At 53.9% G+C, this 14,463-nt stretch overlaps 1 protein-coding gene across 2 annotated transcripts in view; it reads left to right on the top strand.

Moving 5' to 3' along the window:
- CD99 (CD99 molecule (Xg blood group)) overlaps window positions 1–14,182 on the top strand; it is a 28,429-nt gene extending 14,247 nt beyond the window's left edge. Inside the window, exons 6-10 of one of the 2 annotated variants that reach the window (XM_037027680.1) lie at window positions 1,686–1,730; window positions 2,737–2,808; window positions 2,937–3,050; window positions 10,557–10,613; window positions 11,624–14,182. In XM_037027680.1, the coding sequence (XP_036883575.1) occupies window positions 1,686–1,730; window positions 2,737–2,808; window positions 2,937–3,050; window positions 10,557–10,613; window positions 11,624–11,649 (314 nt within the window). In that variant the 3' untranslated portion in view covers window positions 11,650–14,182. Of the gene's footprint in view, window positions 1–1,685; window positions 1,731–2,736; window positions 2,809–2,936; window positions 3,051–7,022; window positions 7,311–10,556; window positions 10,614–11,623 lie in introns of those variants that run through there. The other variant, XM_037027681.1, reaches the window with a different exon arrangement.
- Window positions 14,183–14,463: the final 281 nt, after the last annotated feature.

Consider the following 14,463-nt stretch of genomic DNA (forward strand, 5'->3'; position numbering starts at 1 on the left):
TCTTCTATTTGTATGTTCTTTCTGCAGTTCACGTGTGTGTGTGTCATTGTGCCTTGGCTAGAAAACCCAAGACAAGTTCCCCGTCTGGGAGGGCAGACATTTGTCCCGCCTGACTTCCACTCGTCTCTAAAGAAATGTGTTCGGAAAGACCGATACTCATTCACGGAAGTGTCTTTCCATCCCTATTCACTCTTACTTCCTAAAAAGGAGTGATGATACTACTACGTGTTAGCTCGTGCGGGTGGTCAGCAAAGAGGGTAATTTTTTTTCCCTTTGAACCCACGAATGCAATGAGTTACACGAAAGGATGTTTCTGTAGAACGTCTACGTTGGAATTCACGAGTTAAACCGGTGCGTCACGACAGGTTTTGTGAAGCTGATGGATTCCGTTTGTCACATTTGGTGGGGGTCGCCTAGGCATCGTGGGCTCAGAAACCGTTCCTAAATGCGGGGGCTTGGAGATCGAAAAAAGTTACGGTGTTTCATCCGTCTGGGCTGGGCGTGGCGGAGATGAGTTTGGCTCCAGTGGGGTCGCCTTGTCTGGGGTGGCCTCTGCTGGGCTGGGGGGGGCTCCCTTCCTTGCGTGTCTCTCACACCCTGGTGTCACCCGTACGTGAGCTCATGCGTTTGTGGCAGGGGCGCCAAACCCCAGGAGGCCACCCCCAAAACATTGCTTGGTGTCTGGGGTTGCTACCGTCTTGTTGCCAGAAATACCGGGCCGGCCAAAAACTTTCTTCGTTTTTTTTTTTTTTCCCGTTGGACTCTAGTAGGCTCTGGTTGGCTTCTGCCGGCTCTAGTTAGGGCTTAGTTGTCTTCGACTTTGTTCGAGACCGTTTCGTTAGATTGTATTGTGATCGCTGTCACATCGGGGTGCATTAAAAAAAAGACCATAAAAACCGGCGAATGGGGGGGGGGCAGCCATTCTAATGCTGAAGATGGAAGAAAACATGCACCATTTTGGGCATGTTAGGGTTTGTTATTTCAAGAAGGGTGAAAACTGAAATGCAAAAAAAGAGAAAAGGTTTGTGCCGTGTGTGCAGAAGCTGCCGTGGTGGATCACGCGTGTCAGAAGTGACTCGTGAGGGTTCGTGGGGGCCGTTTCTGGCTGGACGATGCTGCACCGTCGGGCAGGTCAGCTGAGGTTCCTACCGATTCAATCGAGACGGTCATTGAGGACCGTCAACCTCGTGCCGCGTGGGAGAAGCCGACCTAACTCCCGGCATCCAAACCAGTCAAGTTGCTGGAGAAGATGGAAGATGCACCTTTTATTTGATGGATCAACGTCATAGGGACTTTTCGGCCAGCCCAGGGGGTCCCCCATTTGAGTCCAGAGTGAAGAAGACCCGGGAGGAACCCACGACACGGAGCGGGAAAACCGCCTGTCACAACCGCGATGGACCTGCGTGAGATCGAGCCCTTTCCGACCGTTGGGTTTACGGCCATCCAAACCCACGAGGACCCACCTTCCATTTCTCCGGGCGTTCTTTTTCTGGTTCCTCCGCAGACTTTTGGCCAAGACTGGTTTGGGGAGTCTCGCCACCGAGGTGGAATTCAGTTGCCGTCGCCTGTTTGAAAGACGCAGTACCTCGGTGGGGCCCCCTCGGTGGGGTCTCTCCTTCGGTCCAAGACATCCAGACCCCGCCAGCCGTCCCCGTCTGACCAGTGACCCTGTTTTTCTCTCCTAGGTGAGCTATCCGATGCCGACCTGGTCGACGCCACGTCTGGTGGAGGTAGAGTCAGTTACTTCTTCCGTCTCTTTGCCCTGTCACCTGTGGCTCGGCTGTTACGCAGATTTACTAAGGCTCGAAAGGCTGAACCCTGGGTTCTGACTTTCTGAACGTATCACGGGTGTGGACCCTACACCCTTCCTGGTAGAAGCTGGTGCCTGGCTGTTCTGTTGAGGGCTAGGGGGCCTTTCCTCCTCCTTCCGCGGGATGGGGCTCGGTGGGAACGTCCCAGACGCGTCCTAAGTGACCCAGTCACCTGGGTCTTCTGTAACTGGCTCGGGCTGCTCACGGGTTCCCTCTTGGCGCTAACGAACGTTGAAATCATGGCCCCGGAAACGGAGTGATGTGACCTCCCCAAAGGACCCTCGTCACCCCCGTTGCAGTTAGAAAAGTTGGTTTCTGTTTCTGTCCTTGAACTCTCAGGTCATCATAGGGGTCAAACAGTATATAACGTTATCACTCAACCGACAAGGAATGGTATCATCTGTTTGTAATTATTAGGATGTGCCTATATGCATTTGCTATGTGTACAGGTAACTACCTTAATATAGCTTCTACGTCCCAGGAGTCCCCAGAAATATGTCTCAAATTTCCACCCCCCCCCCCCCATCACAAGGGGCAGGGCCTCAGGTGGGGTCTAAGACCTTGGCCTGGATTGTCCCCGGGGCCCAGTATAAGGGGACAGAGTTCCCGAGAGACCGTCAGGACTCACTAGACGGTGGCTGTCCTGAAGCCCACCATGCAAGGATGGTTTGAGTGAGTTGGTTTTTTTTTTCTTTTCGGGGAAAGTGAGCGAGACAGAGGACACCTTCCACAGAGCAGGGACAGCCTGCCTGACCATGGACAGCGGCTCCCTGCTCCCCAATGTCCTGTCACTGCTATGGCCTCTTCGGTTAAGGTCCCTTCACAACGCAGGGTCACAGGACCTGCTCCTCGGGATGAGTTTTTCTTCACCGAAACTCTGTGGGATGTACTTGGTCAACCAGTGTGTCCTTCTCTTCTTGACCAGAAGGGGGCGGAGGTGGAGGCGGCGGTGGAGGCAGCGGTGGAGGAAACCAGAGGCATGACGGGGAAGAGCAAGGTACGACACCTGGTTCCTGACACGCTGGCTTTGGGTGTTTTAAAAACGGTGCGAGCGGCCAGCTTGAGCTGGCCTCCGGTCCTTTGGTGACCGTGCTCCAGTGACAGTGCCCTGCGTTCTTCCCCCAGGCGAACCCCAGGGCGTGGTCCCTGGCATCATCGGGGCCATAGTGGTGGCTGTGGCCGGGGCCATTTCCAGCTTCATCGCCTACCAGAAAAAAAAGTTGTGCTTCAAAGAAAACGGTAAGACGTCCTCCGCGCCTGCTTCCTCTCGTCGCGCGCGCTGCTCGCGTAAAAGCCAGTCTTTCTCTAACACCAAACCCCAACACGTAGAGACGCAGTCGTCACGTGAGACTGCACCCCAGGGAGGTGGCTGATTATTCGTCACGTTGCTAGCATTCTGGAACCAGAAGGTGTCGCATCCCAGCACGCCCTCCCCGTGTTGCGCTGTGTCAACTTGCACGTGTTACTAACCCTGCCAGAGCTTGGCTTTCCATCTGCAAAGGGGCAGGTGACCGTCCAGAGAGTTTCCCGGCGGGGTCAATGAGATGGCGCGTGAATGTCTTGGCAGGTGGCCCGGCACCCAGCGAGTGTCGGAGAAGTGTTAGCTCTTAGGATGCAGTCATCTTTAGTTGACGATCGCCGTCGTCCCCAAGGGGCTACCGCGTTTCTTCTGGACCCGACGGCATTAGAATGGAAACCCAGGGCGAGCGGCTCCCTTTCTGCCAAGAACCCGGTGCCGGCAGGTCCTGGGAAGGTCCTCAGGCGGGATGTAAGACAAACCGGGGCCAGGGGCAGGGTTCGGTGCGCTCGTACCTTCTGTGCAAACCTGCACTACTTCAGGTTGGTCCCGGTGCCTGAAAGGTCTGTTTCGAACACCGCTGACGTCCGGGTGTGTCTTGACATCCCTTTCTAGGTGTTGCCTGCTGATTTGCAGGACTCACCAGGGGTGGGCTGTGGTGTGATTTTTGGGAGGGGGTAGGTCTCATGGGCTCGATCCTTCTCCTCCGTGGAAGGGGCCTCCTGGTGTCTGGAACTTCTCCTGTTTCCTCTGACCTAATTCCTTACTCCTGTCGAGCCATTGATGTCCTGAGCCTGGAGGGGAATCTCCACCACATTTGAATATACGCTGATGCGCGCAAAGCTGGATTCCACCGAGAAAGTCCCTTCTCCTTCTCCCAGCAGAGTAGATGTTTATGTCCACAGACGCTATGTAGAGCCTGCAGTTAAAATGCTGCCCAGCTTTTGAACTCAGGGACGTAAAGACAGCTGCTGGTTTGATGTCCCCTTTCTGGCGTGGAAGAGTCCTCGATTGCCTTTTATTTCCTGCCTGTGACCAGGTGCCTTCTCTCTGGGGGTGCCCAACGATTCACGGTCGGTCGACCTAACGGCGAGCATGCATCCTCCTGAGTCGATGAGACTCCTGATAAACACCAACAATTTTAGCTCTGGTCCGTGTGGCTCCGTTGGTTGGAGCGTCAACCCACAAGGTCACGGGTTTGATTCCTGGTCAGGACGCAGGCCTAGGTCGTGGGTTCGGTCCCCAGTCGGGGCACCTACGAGAGGCAACGGATCAGTCCCTCTCTGTCACATCCAAATTTCTCTCCATCTCTCTCTCTCCCTTCCTTCCCTTCTCTCTCAACATCACTAAGCATGTCCTTGGATTAGGATTTTAAGAAAAAAGACTTAATGATTATAACGGAAAGGGGAAACACAAAAGAAGACACGTCTTGCTCTCGTATCTTTTAGAAACAGCAAAGGGGTTAAAGGAATAGCAGGTGAGTAGAAGTGAGCTTGTGTTTCTTTTTCTTTCCTGAAGCCTTTATTTATTTATTTATTTTGAGAGGGGAAGGGAGGGAGAGAAACATCCATGTGTGGTTGCCTCTTGCCCACCCCCTCCTGGGGACCTGGCCCTCTACCCAGGCACGCGCCCTCGACAGGGAATCGAACCTGCGACCCTTCGATCCGCAGGCTGGCACTCCATCCACTGAGCTACACCAGCCAGGGCCTGTTTCTTTATCAGTTACACGTTCCCTCCTCTCTAACGATGCTCACCTCAGAACATGCTGTCCAGCACAGCAGAGGGTCAGGCGGGCTCACCGGGGAAGGAGGCGTGGGAAGATGTTCCGAAATCTCCAGGCGAAACCCCGGTGGATCCTGGAGGTACACAGCATTTCTGTTACCTGGCATATTGGACGCCTGGACCCCCGGATAGAGTTAGAGGAATTGAGTCGATTAGATAAAGGTCTGAGTAGATTTGATGCCATCCAGTGGGTGGAAACGGGATTCAGAAATCGGGTTGTGTTCTCTGTCCCACCCAGCCCGTCCCTGGGTATTGTGTTTGATTGAAGCATTTTGTCCATTTTTTTTTTTTTTTTTTGCGGGGTGGATGGTCTTGAAAACGGACAGCTCCTCGGGGAGAAACAGTTGCCCTTGTAATTTTGCAAAAACGAAACCCTCTTTTCTGAAGAATTGGCCTAGGGGGATGTAGGAGTCCACTTAGGGCGCGCAGAAAGTGAGCTAAATTTATTTCCCCGGAAAACGTTCTCTGGTGGGGTCTTTTGTTCTTCCGAGGCTCAATGGACATCGGGTGCAACTCCAGTACTTAACTCTTTGCAGTTTGTGTACGACTCGTGAGCTGGAGAAGACGCAGAAACCAAGGGGCAAAGGGCAAGGAGAGGAGGAGGCTGGGCCTTGTGATTTCAACAATGGCTCGCTCTTGTCTTCGGCCACCGAACGTGCGCCGTTCACACAAAGAAAACCAGGTGCCGTTCTCCTAGACACCCCTTAATATGACAGAGTGACTAGGTCTCTGGACTCCGTGAATAGACATTTAAGCTTCTACACTCAACGTACCCAACCAATTTAGTATTTATTATCAGGGACGTGCTTTTGTGGACAGAGAGAGAATTAAAAGGCGGAATCCAGGTGCCGGGCATGGGACCATCCTAGGATCTGTAGGCTGGCTGTATGCAAGACTGCTTCGTGGGTTTTTAGCTCTGTGACGGCCATTTGGAGAGCACACCCCTGGGTGATTGCCTACGAAGGACATTGGTACCGCACGCTCTGGTCCCTGACCAAGCCAGGGCTGTGGGGAGACCGTGATTTTACACAGAGAGCGATTTTCCAGGACCTGGTCGCCGGGTTGACGCTTGTCGTGTGTGCTGAGTTTGCGTTAAGATGCGTCTGGGGCATGTGGGTGGGAGCAGAGCTGCCTTCTCGGCCCGGAGACGCGTTCATCCAATGCTGTCCGTCTTGGCCAAAGTCTGCCCGGGGGCCTTTCGGTCCCATGGGTTCAGCTCGAGGATGAAAACCTGTGTGTGTCTCCAGCCAGCGAAAGTTGGTAGATCGGTTGGTGATTCATAAAGACTTGAATTCACAGACCTAAGACTCTGATCTGGTTTTCACGGGGTGCTGCTGACGCGGTCTCAGACTGCGGGCGTGTGGTTGCTGTGTGTCTTTGGGGTTTGGTGGGTTGGCTTCGAGGGGCTGGTCCGAGCGCCTGCTGACCGGGCTCCCGGCGTGCACGGCTCGTCAGGAGCCTGGCTCTTCTTGGCTGGTGTCCCTGCGTGTGAATGATGCTGTTCCCTGTGTCTGCGGCTGGTTCTTGCTGCTTGGGGCGCACCCACCGGCTTCGTCCGGTGTCTGCTTGGTAGTGGTCTGTCGAGGCTTTGGTGAGATGAGGTACTAACTTATCTTGCTTCCTCCCTCCCTCCCGTGTTTACATCCGTCTTATCCATCCATTCTTCAATTCATGTTTCCTTATATCCATCCATCTGTCCATCCATCCATGTATCCGTCTATCCATGGATCTGTCATTTATCCATTCATCACCCATCCATCTACCATCCGTCCACCTGTCCATCCATTCATCCACCTATCTATCCATCCATCCCTCACCCATCCATCCATCCATCTATCCATCCATCTCTCCAATCCTTCCATCTAACCCTAACTCTTCCTCCCTCCCTTCCTCCCTCTCCGTCCTGCTCCTTAATTTTGGCCTCCACTCTGTTTCTGCGCCCCGGAGCTGTCCGGTCTTTGGCCCTCCCTCGCCTGACCTCCGAGCCAAGCCCCACCCCGAACCCCCGTGTTTCTGTCACTCCTTTGCCCTTGTGACGCCTCGTGCCTGCCCCCCGGGGCGTTGGCGCGCTGCTGGAGCCCGCCTCAGAACGCTGACTTCTCTTTCCTCTCTTCCCCAACCTTCCCTTTCAGATGGACCGAAGATGTAGGGAGGAGCGGCAGCCCCCTGGGAGGGCCTCTAGACCGTCCTGCCTGAGCAGGGTGTCTGTCTCCTGAGGCGCACAGCCAAAGCGTGCCCGACCCTCCTCCCCTCCCGTCGTGCTAGGGAATGTCTCGGCGGTCGCCTGCTCCCACACTCCCTACCGTCCCATGGCGTCCCTTGCTTTGTCCCTTTGTCGTACACGGAAGCGTCTTGTACCCAGGCACGGGCCACTTCGGCAAGTGAAGATCCGGGGCAATGCGTCCTTTTCAAGTGAAACCCCAGAGAGAGGAGTGAGGTGGACGGCCTCCACGCGTGAACCAAGTGCGTCGCCACGGTCGTCTTTGGTGATGGATTTGGCCGGTGGGCTCCATCTTCCCTGCATTGTCCTGGGGCCAAGCTGACCCGGGTCATTGGGTCTGAGCTCGCAGACCACGGATGCGATTCGGACGCTCGGATTCCCAGCCCGTAGACTTCTCCTGCGGTGCATGTATCTCACTCCGTTCCCGCCAAGCAGTCCTTGACTCTCTCTCTCTGTCTTTACTCAGCTTGTCCGGATGTGGGGGGGTTTCTCCACGTTGGGGGAGGGGAAGTCCACACTTCTAGGGGTCCCCCTAACCATGTCGCAGGTGCGTCATTGTTAAGGCAGACCCTTGCTGGCCTCAGAGAACGTTTGCGTCCGTGCGTGCCCCCGTGAGCATGGAATCATCCCTGGGTATTTGTTCCTTCTTCATTCTCGGCCCTCTGCTTCTTGGGCATCGAAATGACTCTTCTCGTTTGCATCTGGGGCGGGGGTCTGGGAAGCCTTGCTGGTGACTTGGGGCCGAGGTTTGGGGGTTAGGGTGGGGGTTGTCAATGGGGCGGTGGTTGGGGGAGAACCCTACAGTGTGGACCCTGTGGGCTCCCTCGTGGGTCTGGTCACCTCCGGCAGTCCCCTGCGTGACTGATGTTTGCAAGATGCGTGCAGGGTCTCCCGCGTCCGGTGACGTGATGCCTGGGCCCCACTCAGCACTGGGCCACGTCTGTACCGCGTGTCTGCGGGTCCCCAAGAAGTCAGTCTGTGGTGTAGCCTGAAGGTGGAGCCGTGCTGGTCTGTGGTCCCCAGGGCCCCACACAAGGCGGGCATGCCCATAAATTAGACACGCATTGTCTAACCCCAAACGGGCTGTGAGTCTGGGGCCAAAGGTTTATCTCCGGCTCCCTGGAGGGTGGAGACCGTGGGAAGCACCCAGCACGTTTATCAACACGGCAGGGCCTCTAAACACCCTCCTCCAGAAGTTGCCTCCACCCGGTGCCGGGCGGGGGGGGGGGGTGTTGGGACGCCCAAGCCCTTTCACTATGCTGCCCCCTAGTGTTTCCTCAGAGGCCAGCGCCGGGGAGCAGTGCCTTCCCTCGCAACAGTGCCTTTTGCTCTTGCTGCCCAGATTACATGGGCCTTTTCTTGGGTTGTCTCAAACGTGACCAGATTTGAAGTGGCCATTTACCGTCCTGTCAGAATCTCTCGGCTGATTAGTCACTCACATTTTATTTTGGTGGGCACCCATGTGCAAGGAAAGCCCATCAGTAGATGAAGGAGCGGTGGGACCGTTGCACAATGGAATACCACGCAGCCCCGAAAAGGAAAGAAATCCTACCCTTTGCCCGGGATACGCCTGGAGAGCATTCTGTTCAGGGGCGTACGCCCGTCACAGAAAGACAAGTGCCATGTGATGTGCCTCCTATAAGGAGTGTAATGAATAAAATCAAGTAAGAAATAAAACACAGACAGATTTATACATACGGAGGGGGAATTCATACATTCAGAGGGGAGGGGGTCACGGGGCTGGGTGAAAAGAGGGAGTGAAAAAATAGTAATAGACTCGTAGACACCGACAACAGTGTGGTGATGACCGGAGGGGAGGGGGTGGGGGAGGCAGAGAGGGTACAGGGAGATAAATGGTGTTGGAAGGAGACAGCCCGGGGAGGCGAACACACAAGACAATATACAGACGCCGTATTATAGAATCGTACCCCTGACATCGATGTAGGCTTATTAACCCGCGTCACCCCAGTGAGTTCAATAAACAGAGTTTAAACATGAAAGAGTCCAGGTTCCAGAGTGTGCTCTCAAACGTGGCCGGCGCTGGCAATGTGCTGGCCGCCCCACCGGCCCACGCCGTGACCCCGTGGCCCTCCGCGTCCCTCCGCTTTGGGTCCGTTTCCTTCTTGTTTGAACGGCGGACACTTGCTCTCTGGGGTGGGGGTCCCCGGTGGTTCAGGGAGGGCGTCTGTGTCCCGGAATCGTTTCCTGCACACCACGACGCGTCTTTCGGAGACTTGGGTGAACAGTTACGGGTCTGTCGGCATGTAAGGTGTTCTCGGAGCTGGTGACGCTGCTTGCTTACGGATTGGTGCACGGGTCACAGGGTCTCACGGCCCCGATGCCCTTGTCCGGGTCCCTGTTCCCGTGGGAAGTGCCTCTTCCTGGGCAGGAAAGAAATGGGTACGTCTCGTCCCTGCATGTCTGACACCCGGTTGCTTTTGGTCGTCTGGGAGCGAGGTCGTGGGTGCGTTGCTGTGTGCTTGCAAAATCTTGCCAATAAAAAAAAATAGATCCCAGTCAAGCACGGTATTAAAAAAAAATGGGGTTTGTTTTTGTATGTGTGGAACGCTGTACTACGATTCTGATGTTTCGGCAGCCCTTCCAGGGTCCTCGTTTGCGCGGCCTTTTAAAAAACCATTTTAAAAATACATGAAAGCAACGTGGCAAAGATGGAACTAGTCACAAAATCTAGGCGGCTGACATAGAAGGTCTTTCTACGTTTCTGCTGGTCGAAGATGTTTCCCAGTAAAGAGTAAAAACAAACAAAGACTGCAGACCTTGTAGGAAATAATCCCCATTTTAGAAACGTCCCTTAGGGAAACACTGGTTCTCACCAAAGATGTATCTGTAAAGATCTTCATATCGCCATTATTCCTACGACTAACTGTCAGGACCCATCCGAACGTCCAAAACGAAGGAAAGAAATATGTTAACAAAGTATGCCCGTTCCCTATCATAGAATAGTATGCACAATAATTAAATTAAAAAATTGGAAAAAAAAGAATAATATGCAACTATTAGAAACGGTCAGGTTGAGGAAGCAGGGTTCCAAATGCAGGGAGCATAATTTTTTTTTGTAAAAAAAATAAACACATGCCTAGAAAAAGAAACTACGATGATCTGTGTCAGAATGTTAAGGGTAGTTGCCTTTTCTTCTCTGTAACTTTTCCTGCTTCCCTGATTCTGTGGGTACCTACGCGCGGCTTTCCTAGTACACAGATGTGTTTAGTATCGACGAAATACGTTATCATTATCACTGTGGGAAGAAAGGACTGTGCCGCTTTTTTAAAAAAAAAAGTCAGGAGCGGGCAGGCAGCCCCCTGAGCCCTGGCCCCCCGGCTGGGGTTGGAGGGAGGGGGCGAGGCCCACTCAGCCTGAGGACGGTGTTGGTATCGGGGGTCTTCTCTGCGTATTCACCTGGGGGCTGTTGTGTTCTCCTTCGCAGCCGACCAAGCAGACATCAACATGGAGACCAATCGGACCACCAACACAGAGCCGCTCGGTGAGAAGGGGGTGCCGGCCCCCAGCTGGCCCGGGGCGTCACTGTGCCTCTCCAAGCAGCCTCCGCTTGTCCCCTTCCCCATCCCCTGGGGGACACTGGACTGGGCCCCTTCTGTCTCTTTCCTTCTGAGGGGATGTGTTCGGGAGGTGACGTTGACTCTTCCCTGGGCTTTCCGTCTGCAGGCTGTTTGAAACACCCATGTGATCGTTTTCCCAGGGGCGCTTGGGCGCAATTTGCTCTCTCCGGTAGGATCCAGAGGAGAGTGTTAAAACGATGGCACCCTCTCGGGGCCAAAGGCACATGTTTTGACATGGGGACCCCTTTTGAAAATGGCAGAGAGAAAGAAAGTATGCGTGCACACGGAAGACACTTGATCCGTGACAATTGTGTTGAATGAAATTTTGGAGTGTTTTGACTTCTAAAAATAGACACTTTGAGGAAGTTTGTGTTTACTTTGGTGCTATTTCTAACGAGGGGTGGGGGGAGGGGGGAAATGTTTAAAATGAACTCTGGTGCCCTGGTCTTTAAGCACCAAAAACGCAAAGAGAGGCCTCCAGATCTCAAAGGAGCCGATCGGAAAAGTACAACTGCACATCCCTGTGAAATAACCAAAAAAAGGAAAAAACAAGGACCCTCGTCAGACAGTTATTTAGTCTGAATGGGGGAGGTTACAGGGGTGTTCTGCTGTCTGAGAGAACTCTCAAGTTCAACATGACTTGCCTTCCTTCCTTCCTTCCTTCCTTCCTTCCTTCCTCCTTTTCCTGAAGTGTGTATTGCTTCTGGCTACAATTGTTATCACGCTGGTATCCAGCTACAGAGTTAATCGATGCATGTTGCTAGCCCCGGAGATCTGGTTGGGCCTTCGTGAGCGTTCCTGAGCCCCGTTATCTTAGACGGACAGGGAGTCACCAAGGTCTCAAAGTTGGAAGAAGCAGATACCCAACGGGCGGGTCGGGGGAGCTGGGGACGCTGTGTGACACCGTCTTTTCTTGTCTCTCTGTCCTCGGCAGTTCAACAGACGATTATCGAGAAGTAGAAGGTGACCGGCACGCACAGCTTGGTGGTCACAGCAGGACAGGGGGGACTTGGATGCAGCACGTGCGAAGATGAGGCACGGCGGGGAGGGGTGGTGCCGGCGGGGGGGTGCAGCCTGCCGGGAACCAGCCCCCCCTGCACCAGCCCCGCCTGGGTGGCCCCACCTGCCTCGGCCTCGCCTCCCCCCTGCCCCTCCCTGCCCACCTTGGATCCTCGGGTCAAATCCTCAGAAGTGGTTTGCCCGTCGCTGTCCGGCGTAGATGCTGGTGACCAACCAGGACTCCGACATCCAGAGGAAAATTTCCCGCACCTTCTCCAAGGCCCTCCAGGGTCCCCACGGGATGGGGCAGACTGTCCCCCGCAAAGTCCCCGTCATTCCAGTTCCAGAGACCCCCCGAGCCGTGGACGCACACCGGGCGCATCGGAAACTTCCCCAGCGCAGGCCGTTTCACACCGTGAGAGGACCCTTCCATCCGCTTCCTCAAAATTTCGTGTCTCGGGACACTTTCTCCAGCAGGCGAATAAAAGGGAATGAGAAACCGTGCGCTTTTTCCTGAAATGCTTCTGCCGCAGGGTCACTTGGCAACGAACGAGGCTCCGGAACCGAGTGGGACGGGTCCCACGGCAAGTTGCAGCTGGGGCGGTAAGACGGGGCGTCAGCCTAACTCCTTGCTCAGAATTGCAGGGTTTTTTCTCTTTGCCATGCGTTCAGATATTCCCCCTGCATGCAGGTACTCCACGCAGATACTCCCCTGCATTCTGATATTCCTTCTGCACTCTGATACCTTCTTGCACTGAGATACTCCCCTGCACCCAGATACTCCACGGCATTCAGATACTCCCCCTGCATGCAGCTACTCCACGCAGATACTCCCCTGCATTCTGATATTCCTTCTGCACTCCGATACCTTCTTGCACTGAGGTGCTCCCTGCACCCAGATACTCCACGGCCTTGAGATACTCCCCGGCCTTGAGATACTCCCCGGCATTCAGATACTCCCCTGTATTCAGATACTCCCTCTGAATGCAGATGCTCCCCAGCATTGAGATACGCCCCTTCTCCCGGGTGGGCACAGGCCAGCAGCAGTATGTGAAGTGTTGGCACCCTCTTCACGACATGTTCTGAGTGCTTTGGTGCCAGAGAACTCATTCTAAGTTAGGGGCAAAACCGCTCTGTGCCAGAGGAATCCATCCCCTTGTCCACTTCCCGACGCCGTGGCATAAACCAAAAGCTCGTGCTTCCTCCTCGCCGTCACCAATGACGTTTCCATGGCAGGAAACATTGCCCCAGGTAGGACCACGCACACCCCACGAGGGCTGGCACGGGCATGCTCTCTGTATAACTGCACGGAGAGGACTTTGCCTGGTGTTCCGTGTTCATCCCCTGAAGTGCAGGAGCCCCGACATTCTAAAAGGTGTGGACGTCCTTGACGTGTTTCTGTCCACCGGACCATTAGGATGTCTCCCTGTCCCCCAAAGGCCCACTGCTTGTCCTCAAAGCCAAGCCTCACGCACCTCGGTCCCTGTGCGAAGGTTTGGTGTTTTTGCGTGTGGCTGGGTGGCCATCGTCCGCAGACGGATCTGGGGAAAAGGCTGGGCCACCTTTGCTCCTGGATCTTCCCCACATGGGTACTTGTAAAATCTGCCCCCAATAGCGCGTGGGGTGGGCTCCCGAGGCATCCGCCCTCCTACTGAGGAAGCCCTGTGCACCCCCTCCCCATCCGATTGCCCCCTCAGACTCTGCTTCCCTTTGAGGTCTAACACCTCCCATGAGCTTCCTTCCCAAGACTGACATCCGGCTTATTGGGAATTCTAGTCACTTTTCTGCCTCTATAAAAAGAAGGGTAGAAAAAGGATCGAGACCCCCTGGGGATCCGCCCCAGCCAGGTCTGGGTGCCCTGGGGTTCAGATGTGTGCAGTCGGGGGCGTGACCTTCTTCTGGATGCAAGGGGAGGTGACACATGTGTCACATGTACATTCTCTCAGTCAGCAAGAGGCGGGGCCGACTGGTCACCAAGTGCTGAGTTTAGCTGATGAGCCCACAACCCTTCGCCGAGTATCGGGAACCACTTGCGTTACGAAGGTGGCAAAGGACACGCGCCTTCCTCCCCGATCGGCCATCGGTGATGGCCTTGGCGGTCCCACTGGGCGCACCGATGGGCTTTGTCCATGAGACATAAAAATGCATATTTTTGTTGCTCTGGATAACATTGACTTTTGTAAGGATATTAATGATACGCTGTGCTCACACGTCTCACGGACCGAAGGCGATAGTGGACGAGTGGGTATTTTTTTTAAAAGTACTCACATTTTGCCCTATATAATACACGCTGTTTTGGCCCAAATTTTTGAGGGAAAAATAAGGATGCGCATTAGACATGGGTGGTACCCATTGCATAGCTCCATAAATATGTTTAATTCTTTTGTTTATGTTTATGTGTTAACCGTGTACCTCCAAAAAGCAATAATGAGATCCATGTGCAAAATAATACCCTGGAATATGATAAGTCGGTTTTGTTTCTAAATATAAATCAGTAACAAATTGAATTAGGAGGTTGAAACGAATGTGTTTTTTTTCCCTCCTGAAAGGTTGGGCCAAAAGCGTGGGTGTGCATTATACATGGAAAACTACGGTATGTGGGATTATGACTCATACACAAATCTATACATTTAAGAAACATGTCGGCCAGGCTTACTTTGTATAGCGTGTGTATGTACATTTTTCTGGAGTCATTGTCATTTCCCATTATGTAAAAACACACATGACTTTATCAAAGGTGGATTTTCTGGAAAATTGCATTTTCAATGAAGTGGT

The sequence above is a fragment of the Sturnira hondurensis genome, unplaced genomic scaffold, assembly GCF_014824575.4.
Source record: "Sturnira hondurensis isolate 20B ecotype Veracruz unplaced genomic scaffold, ASM1482457v3 Scaffold0019234, whole genome shotgun sequence".
NCBI classification, from domain to species: Eukaryota; Metazoa; Chordata; class Mammalia; order Chiroptera; family Phyllostomidae; genus Sturnira; species Sturnira hondurensis.